Here is a 9,076-nt window from a genome sequence, read left to right as displayed (position 1 = left end):
CTTTCTCTCCATCCGGAGTGTTTGTTGGACCCTGAGTCATTTCTGATCTGCAGCACATGGGGATGCAGTCTGCGCTCACTGTCCCAGGAGTTACAGCAGGGTCAAACATTGTCAAAGAGGTAGTTAGTCTAATCTCATTTATAACATTAGCAGGGTTGGCCAGCAATCGGATAATGCATGGGCTGCTTCTGTAAAGATGAGAGTGCCCACGGCACAACAAAGGTAGATCAGACTTTATTCCTTTGTAGACATTTGTTTACATATGGACATTAAGTGGAATAAAGTTTTACAACTTCTGAGACCTTATTTGATCAAAATCAGAATATCTGGAGATCCTGACATTCATTTATTTTTACAGATACCAAATAGATTTTCAAGCATATCGTGTGCTAGGTGAGCACAAAATCACACAGAATATATGTTTATTTAAGTCTACGGAGAGGTATGAGCCTTGTCCTGGAGCTGGTGGACTGCCGGACTCTGCAGTATCACAGACCCACTCCTCCTTGAGACATGCAGATTCCCATTAATTCTTGATACGCCATTTGACCAAATGGAACTGTTTACTGGGTATATGAGCAGACAGAGCCGTGCGTGCAAAAGTTTGAAGTGAATATAGCCCACTTTGTATTAAGCAGACACTGAAAGATCTTAAAATAAAGATCAAAGAATATTTTCTTATTTAGAAAACATTACGGACCAGAGTGGTAAACCGGGATTTTTCTCTCAAAACAATATGCCACTATTTTGTGAGTTGTGTCACATTAGTGAATAAATTTTGACACATGCTAAATTAAAAAAAAATACAAACAAACATAAATCTACCTTCAGATTAATGGATTGCAACATACTGTAGCACATTTGGAATTTTTTACAGCAGTACCGTTTATAATAGCAAATGTTCTGGAATAAATACAACAAACATTCAATCCAAAAGCTCTTGTAAATCTGAAAAGAAAAGAAAAAAGACCTTTTCAGCCTCTGCACTAGTCTACTTTTAGCTGTATTTAATGTTGTCCCTCAGCGAAAACATTATTAGTGGTGGTAATACCAAACTTCATTGCTTTTCAAATAATTCCGGCAGTTCAACAGTTAACAGCCAATAGAAAGCCCGCCTGTGTGCGAATCTAGTCCTTTCAGCCATGCACTAGACATTAAATTTTGGGAGGACAATTAAGTAGAGTTAACTGTTGCCTATTCTCCCTGAGGTAGCTTCCCTTTTGATCCTGCGGCGCCTGGCGCCTTCCAAAGCATAACTTGTCTGCCTTATTAAAATGCTCCAACTTATGGTGAAGGATTGCCCGGTGCTTTTCAAATGAAGCAGCAACAATCAGAAGGACCAAGACGAGCTGCACTGCAGAAACACTAGGACCAATGTAATAAATTAGCAATTACCCTTGTAAATAAAACAGCAGACTGAAAGTCGCAGTAAAGTTCAAGAAAACAGTGCGGGGGGGGGGCGTTACAGAACATCTCAAGCCTCGAAAACAGCAAAGCAGCCCCTGGAGCAGGCTGGGCTCCCAGCCATCACTGCTGGTAGAGCGGGGAGCTCCCAGGTTTGTGGCTAGTGGGGACTGATGAAATAAATGTTATGGGCCCATTGGGGTGCAAAGGCAGGATTTTGGGGAGAGATGAAATCAGCAGGGAAATGCTAGTAGGGAGCCGCTCTCCCTGGTGTCAACAAGCGCCCAGCAATGGGCAGAAGAGGCGCTGCTGCCCTATTTGTTAACTGCACTGAACTGTGCTCCCAGAGATTGCAGCCCGGGGGCCACCAGCCGCCCCCCGGCCGCCTCCCTCCCCAGCCAGGCGGCTCCGGCCTGAGAGTGTAGGCGGCCAATGGCAGCCCCTCGCCCGGCACGTCACGGGCTGCAGGGGGGAGATTGGAGGGCGGCCACATGAAAGAGGAGCGGCAGAACTTTTATAGCTGTTAAAGTGCAGGAGAAGCCTGCAAGGTCCCCGAGTCCCATCGCGCGCCTGCTGCCCTGCCCCAAGCATGGAGCCCGGGACCTCATCTCCCACCCTGCACTTCGCACTGCTGGTGCCTGAGCCTGGAGCAGGGAGCCTGGAGCCTGGACCCCACCCCTGAAGCAGGGAGCCTGGAGCCTGGACCCCACTCCTAAGGCTGGAGTTGGGACCCCAGAGCCTGGACCCTGAGGCTGGATCTGGGACCCTGAAGCAGGTGGATCCCACCCCTGAGGCTGGAGCTGGGTCCCTGGAGTCTGGACCTCCACCCCTGAAGTTGGGAGCCTGGACCCTGAGGCTGGAGCTGGGACCCTGAAGCCTGGACCCTGAGGCTGGAACTGGGACTTTGGAGTGGGTGGACCCCACCTCTGAGGCTGGAGCTGGGTCTGTGGAGTCTGGACCCCACCCTTGAGACTGGAGCTGGGACCCTGGAGCCTGGACCCCACCCCTGAGGCTGTTGCTTGGGCCTGAGCTCTGGGGCGGTGTCTGGAGCCTCTGGGGGTGCGTATACAGGGCTGACTCTCCTTTGCCCCCCGCAGCAGTTTTATGGCTCCCTCCTCCCTGAGGATGAATCCTGGCCAGAGGTTGCTGAGTCCAGAGACAGCCCACGCGGAGACCAGCAAAGGAGTGGCTGCCCTCGCCAAGGGGAGCCCCCTTGCTGAGGAGCAGCTGCCCAGGATGGGCTCCAAGGCACTGGGATGCAGGGGCCAAACCACCTCCAGCCCCCTACTGCCTTTCAGTGTGGAGTCCCTGCTGATCACGGAGCGCAAGCTGTGTCCTCAGAGCAGTCGCCTGCACCAGCCACCCCCCGCTGCCACTGCCGAAGCGCCACCTGCCCGGGCCCGGAGCAGCTTGTACACAGCGGAGTCAGACCAAGATTTCCCGGAGCAGCGGGCTAAGCAGCAGCCACTGGCGGTGGAGAGTCCAGGTGACAAGGAGCCCAACTCCTGGTTTGCAAAGTCTGCCTGTTCTCCACCAAGTAAGTACCTAAAATGACCCCACACCTCTGCGTGTCAGAGCACGGAGCCAGCCAGGGCAACTGTCAGTCCAGCTAGCAGGACCCCTGGGACCCTTTCCCTGCCTGCCAGAGCAGCGAGGGAGCACTCATGGGGTGCGGATCCCTCCCTTGCTGGTATGTGGCCCTCTCCCCACCTGAGAGCCCGGGCCAGGCTCACCTGTGGCCTCCTCTGAACAGCAGAATGGTCAGGATCCGGCCCCACTAGTGGGAAGGGCATATTGCCTGCAGGGATAGTGGATGGGGAGACAACAGCCATTCAGTGAACCCTAACTCACCCTAGTGCCTCACTTGCACTGTGAAGCTCCAGCCAGGCTGAGGTGCCATCGCTTCAACCCGGAGCCAACCCTGAGGCGGCTGCAGCTTCCCATGCTCTGTGCCTACCAGCCCTGTGTGAGCAACACAGCTTGACCTGGGCTCCTGCTGGGACCTACAGCCTCATGGTAGAGTCCGCCAGGTTGTTGGCCCTGCCATCACTCCGTCCCCCAGCAGCCCTCGCCAGCCACTCACTTCTGAACAGTGCAGGAATGGCCCAGTGTGCTCTCCTGCCAATAGCACTGTACATTGCTAATGGTGCGCAGGGCACCTGGACCTGGCCTGCACTCCTCCCTCGAGAGTCCCACTTGGGCCCAGGGCCACCGCTCACACCACTTGGTGCCTGCCTGTGAGCTCAGCTCCTCTGCCCACACCCAGGCTAGATGCACGGTGAACCCCATTGCTCTGACCCCAGGTAGCTCTGCCCCTGTGAGCTGAATGGCACACTGGCCCTTCTGTGGAGCCAGGCACTGGGAACCCCACGGGCAGGGGAGGGATCTGCCTGCTCTCTCCAGCTGAGACACGAGCTCCTGGGGACTAACGTGTGGAACCCTCATGCCACAGCATCCTGCTCCCTGACAGTCAGTGCCTGATCCACATCCAAGTTCAGCATGCCTGGCCCCATGCCTGAGGGAGTCTCCAAGCCCCAAATAGGGGCTTTGTGAGTACCTGTTGTGCAGTCACTGAGGTGAAGGCCTGCTCTGTGCCATGCTGGCTTCCCAGCCCCGAGGGACCAGGCCCTGCACCAAAGCTAGCCCCACTGGGGAAACGCGCATTCATGGCAGGGCTGGAGCCCAGGATGGACTCCATGTCTGACATGAGTGGGAATACAGGGCTGGAGGGTCCTGGAGATCGCTTCTTTGGCCTGGCAGCTGGGCCAGGGCCGCTCCACACTAAGTAGCTGGGCTGTTTGTTTGTGTCACCTTGCAGGGCAGCCCAGCCCTCCACCCTGCACTCTGAGGAAGCACAAGAACAATCGCAAGCCCCGCACGCCCTTCACCACCTCGCAGCTGCTGGCGCTTGAAAGGAAGTTCCGGCAGAAGCAGTATCTGTCCATCGCCGAGCGGGCCGAGTTCTCCAGCTCCCTCAATCTCACAGAGACCCAGGTCAAGATCTGGTTCCAGAACCGCAGGGCTAAGGCCAAGAGGTTGCAGGAAGCAGAGCTGGAGAAACTCAAACTGGCCACCAAGCCCTTGCTGCCCTCTTTTGCCCTGCCCTTCCCGCTGGCGGCACACCTGGGCTCCCCCTCCCTGTACGGAGCCACCAGCACTTTCCCTGGCAGAGCAGCCCTGCAGCCTGTCCCAGGTCTCTTCACAGCGCCAGTCACCTATGGCATGTACTACCTGTCCTAACAACCTGGTGCAGGGGCCAGGCTCTGTGTGCAGCACTTGGGTCACAGTGCCCCAGGTCTGCGCTGCTGCACATAGGGCGAGCAGCACAATATGTGGGCCAGCAAACCCACTTCTTTGCTGGCTGCCAATTGTGGACTAGCCCCCTTCTGACCAGCATGCACTGAGTGGCTTATGGCTGCCGAGGGTCAGTCCCTGGCTGTGGAACAGCAGACAAAAATCCACTGAGAATAGTGTTTGGGCTTCAGTGCTGAAGGATTGCTGCCTCCCAGACTGTAGGTGAGAAAAAGTTCCTTCCCCATGGGCTCCCTCACTTCAGCACCCCAGTGCAATGCACTTGCTTCCCAGCCCAACTGGCACAGGGCTGACTTTAGCTCTGAACTGTCTCAGGTTCCTCTTGATCCTGGTATGAATCTGATCCTGTCTTCCAGCCTCTGAACAGGGGAGACCCAATCACAGTATGACAGGAGGTTCCCATCTCCCGGTATCGGTCTCTAATGGCCTTTCCTGTTAGCATCTCCCTCTCCCAAGCATATCCTAGTCTGGGGAGCTTGTCCCTGAGTGTTTACAACAACCACAAGTCACTGGTCTCAATGCTGGGGTTGTAGAGAGCAGGCCTTTGGCCTGTGCTGGTCTGACTGACTCAACGTGATGGTAGTGTGTGGCCTGAACACCCGTGGATGGGATTGTGCTTGATACTGACACTGCAGCACTGCATGGGAAGCCTGGTGCTTCCCCTGCTCCTGATGCTGCATGGCAGAGCACAAAGTGCTGAAGGACAATGAGAGTAAAACAGCACAAAGCAGAGACTGCTCCCCCCTGCACTCCTAACACACACACATTCTTCCAGAACCAGCTTGGGTTTGATTAATCATCCCTCCTCAGTGTCTTCCTCCCCCACCCCTGACTACCCACAAGGCTCCCCCTGGCATGAATGAGTTCGGCCAAGTCATGATTTCAAGGTATGGGACCAATGGGCCTGACTATGCAGCCATTATCCATGAGCAGTTGGCCTTAGGGAATCACCCCATTGGGGAATGGAGCTCTGCCAGGCCCATGCTGCTTTCCCTGGGTCTGGCAGTGACTCAAGGCCAGGTACCTTAGTGCTCTCTTGCTGTAAATAGGGAACAGTCTGATTTTTGTATGGTTCACTAGGGTCTGTATTTGAGGATGCTAAGCTGTTTATAGGTGAGCTCTCACTAAGACTCACAGGTATGTCTACGCTGTGTGCATTTCAGCCCATGTGAAAGGCGCAGAGCTCATTCCATGTACATAGTTTGGGTTTTGTACAGAGCCCTGAATGGGCTGGGGCAGAAATCTCCCTGTTTTGTACAAAGCAGTCAGTCAATAAAGCCTCTAAGTTAATCAAGGCAGCAGTGCGGCTCACAGCTTTGTTCTTTGTAAACAATATCGTAGCTTTCCCCAAAATGTAACAAACAATTTCCTAACCAGAGCCGGTGTATTCAGCCTGCACAATGAGGCCTGGCTGCTGGGGAGAGCCAAGAAGGGTTCCTGTAAAATACTACACAGATTAGCGAGGCCTGCCTGGCAGGTGTCAAGCTTGTGCTGCACATACAGCACTGCTTCCTGCCCTGCCGCTGCGGTAATGCTTGGGGCTCTTTGGATGTACTGCAAAAAGCTACCTCTGCTATTGCCCCAGCACCTAGTAGGGTGACCAGATGTCCCATTTTTAACAGGACAGTCTTGCTTTTGGGGACTTTTTCTTATACAGGCACCTATTACCCCCCACCCCTGTCCCATTTTTTTGCAGATGCTGTCTGGTCACCTAGCACCTAGCCAGCTACTGTGCATTGCCACTGCTAGAGGCAACCCCCCAGCCATCTCAGCAGAGTGAACAGAATTGAGGTGGCTGCCCTGCTGGAGAGCAGAGCCACTTCTCTAGGTGTTGGAGGCCTCCCATTTGCTAAGGGTCTCGCTCCAAGCCCCCAGGCAGTGGCTCCGGTCCACTCCCTAGCACTTTGCAGCCCTGCTTCACTCCCCCACCCCACAATATAGGGGCTCATGCTCTTGTGGTGCTTCCCCAGCTCACTGCCTATCTTCCTGGCCTGGGGCTGCTTACCATTGGCAGGAAGTGGGGCACGCCCAGGCACTGGTCAGGGCTTTAAGCATCTTTGCAGCCACCACTCTTAAGAAGCTTCCTGAGGTGCTGCCAGAGAAGGCCCCAGCACTCTGTCAGAGGAATGCACCTCTCTGGATGACCCCTGTCACGCTGCCCCTCCCCTTTGGAGGAGGCTTTGGGAAACCTGAGGTCCCTTCCTGCTCCCAGGAAAGCTGGGGTGGGGAGTGGTCCTACAGCTCACTGCCCGTTAGGCAGCCCCCTGGGTCCCAGGCACTTGCCTTGCTCCTGGTCAGGGAAGGCTTGGTGCCCAGCAGCCATTCTGAACTGGAAGCCCATGTCTCAGACTTTGTCATGATTCTAAATGTGTAGCAAACAGTGTGTGTTTGCGCTAGGCAGCGTCAGCCCTCGGAACAGGAAATTACTGGTATTTCTTGGAGACTTGTCAAGTTTCAAACTGTGGCTGGCTGTGAGGAGTAAGGGGCTGGGGCTTCGGCTCCAGACCTGCCTTTGCTCTTCCTTTAGGCACGATCGCCACCTGCTGGATGCCAGACACTCTGCACCGACTGGGCTAGAATCCATCCCTTGAAGAAGCAACTGCTACAGCACTACTCAAGCCTCTGTGGGAATGGTTCTAGCAACTGCCCTCCCATGCCCAGTCCTTCAACCGCTTCTCCCCATACCTGCCCTTTCCTAGCCTGGCTCCCTTTGGCCTGCTGCTCTGCTTGTCTACCACCTGAATGAGTTTTCATTATCTTATCAGAGACTGTAGATGGGCTCTGAACTGCCTCTGCTTTACTGCAGCCTCTAAGGGAGTGCTGTTGGGCCACATCTGCAAGGGTTGCCTTCAAGATTCTGGGGCCATAACATCCTGCAGCAGCTGTGCTCCTCGGGAACCATGACCCTTTCCACTGTAGGAGTGAAAGGTATGAGAGATGGAGACAGATTTCTGCTCAACAGCTCCCCAACTGTGGAATCCCTTCCGAGAAGAGATTAGAGTAACCAGATCTCATTGCCTTCAAGACAAAATGTGAGACTCACTCCTTTGACAGTCTCCCCATTACACTAATGTTTATGGCAAAGTGGTAGTGATGCCAATATTTCAAATTGCCTAATCCTTTCCATTGTAATTCCCTAGACTCGCTGCTTATGTCAACAAACTTTTCTTTTGAAAGTTTCAGCAAATTAGGTTAGCCATTTTTAGATCCAGATCAATAAAAAATAGATACTTTCACAGATGCTAAAAACATTTCCAATGCTAGTTTAAACATCCCTAGGGCTGTGCAGCAGGAACTGGATGTTAGCAAAGGGATAGTTGTGGGGTCAGGGCAGTGCCTTTCATCACCTCCATAAAAAATCTCTTCAGATTTGTAAACCATAGGAAATCTCCCTTGGCACACGCTTGTTATTTTTTGAACAGTCCTACTGCACTGAGTTTGCTTCCAAGCCCCACTGAGCCGCCTTCGTTGTTTCCAAACAACTGCATAGACTAATAGTGTAAGCGAGGTGGTGGTGGCAGGAGCATGCCAGCCCTATAGCTCTCCTTTGGCCACTGGGAAAGTAGCTAGGCTAGGAGACACAAGCCTGTGAACTCTAATCACTAACACTTAATATCGGGTAGGGCTTCATACACCTGCTTTAAGACAGAGACAAGTATCCTCCCCTTTACAGATAACTGGGCATCAATAAAGTTGCACAAGGTCACTTCTGGTAGAACTGGGAAGAGAACCCAGGTCTCTGAAATGGCAGACCTACCTTTCAGTTACTTAGCCATACTGTGTTTGGAAGCATCCATGCTAAATCTGTGTGCTTGGCTAGCGTGGCCCAGTTCCTGCACCAGTGAGGTATTTGCCACAGGAGACAAGGCGAGACAGCTTGTACATCCCTTTATGGAGGTGCAGTTCAGCCAACACAAAGGGGCCACAAAGCACTGATGAATCATGCTCCATGTCTTCAAAATGGGGCTACTCTAACACACCCCTCTTCACAAATAGGTTTGAGACCCACAGATTAATGAGCGCATTGTAAATGCAAAGCATCGTTTAAAAGCAAAGACCACTCAGGAGTGTTAATTTGCAGATCCCTTCTCTACTCATTAGACCACACTCCCCCACCAGAGCCAGGAAAGAACATGGACCCACATTCCCAGCATTCTACAAATGTCTACAAAACAATGGTTTAACCCACTGGCAATGGTTGTGTTTTATCCCTCCCAATAAAGGCTATATCAGGCTGTTGTGTATAGCTAAAGAGTGGGAGTCTAGGGAGCAACTGAGCTATGGTATTTAAAGTCCTTGTTTACTGTTACAATGTTAAATGCCTACAGGGGGCACTGGTCTGTTGGCCCCAGCTCCCAGT

The 9,076-nt window shown here is 53.1% G+C and overlaps 1 protein-coding gene across 1 annotated transcript; it reads left to right on the top strand.

The window, feature by feature from the left end:
- The first annotated feature begins 1,939 nt into the window (after nt 1-1,939).
- On the top strand, nt 1,940-6,010 carry LOC115654769 (homeobox protein MSX-3-like). Its single transcript, XM_030569528.1, has 2 exons — nt 1,940-2,941; nt 4,223-6,010. The coding sequence occupies exons 1-2, from the start codon at nt 2,509-2,511 to the stop codon at nt 4,642-4,644; spliced, it is 855 nt and encodes a 284-aa protein (XP_030425388.1). The 5' UTR covers nt 1,940-2,508; the 3' UTR covers nt 4,645-6,010.
- The last annotated feature ends 3,066 nt before the right edge of the window (nt 6,011-9,076 follow it).

The sequence above is a fragment of the Gopherus evgoodei genome, chromosome 7 (genome assembly GCF_007399415.2).
Source record: "Gopherus evgoodei ecotype Sinaloan lineage chromosome 7, rGopEvg1_v1.p, whole genome shotgun sequence".
Classification (NCBI taxonomy): Eukaryota; Metazoa; Chordata; order Testudines; family Testudinidae; genus Gopherus; species Gopherus evgoodei.
Note: the sequence above shows the minus strand (reverse complement) of the source record. Positions and strands in the feature narration are given on the sequence as shown.

What these genes read in the sequence shown, in the direction of transcription:
- LOC115654769 (XM_030569528.1), top strand. Translation starts at nt 2,509, where the DNA reads ATGGCTCCCTCCTCCCTGAGGATGAATCCTGGCCAGAGGTTGCTGAGT. An exon ending in GTCTGCCTGTTCTCCACCAA is followed by an intron (nt 2,942 to 4,222) that starts GTAAGTACCTAA and finishes GTCACCTTGCAG; the next exon opens with GGCAGCCCAGCCCTCCACCC.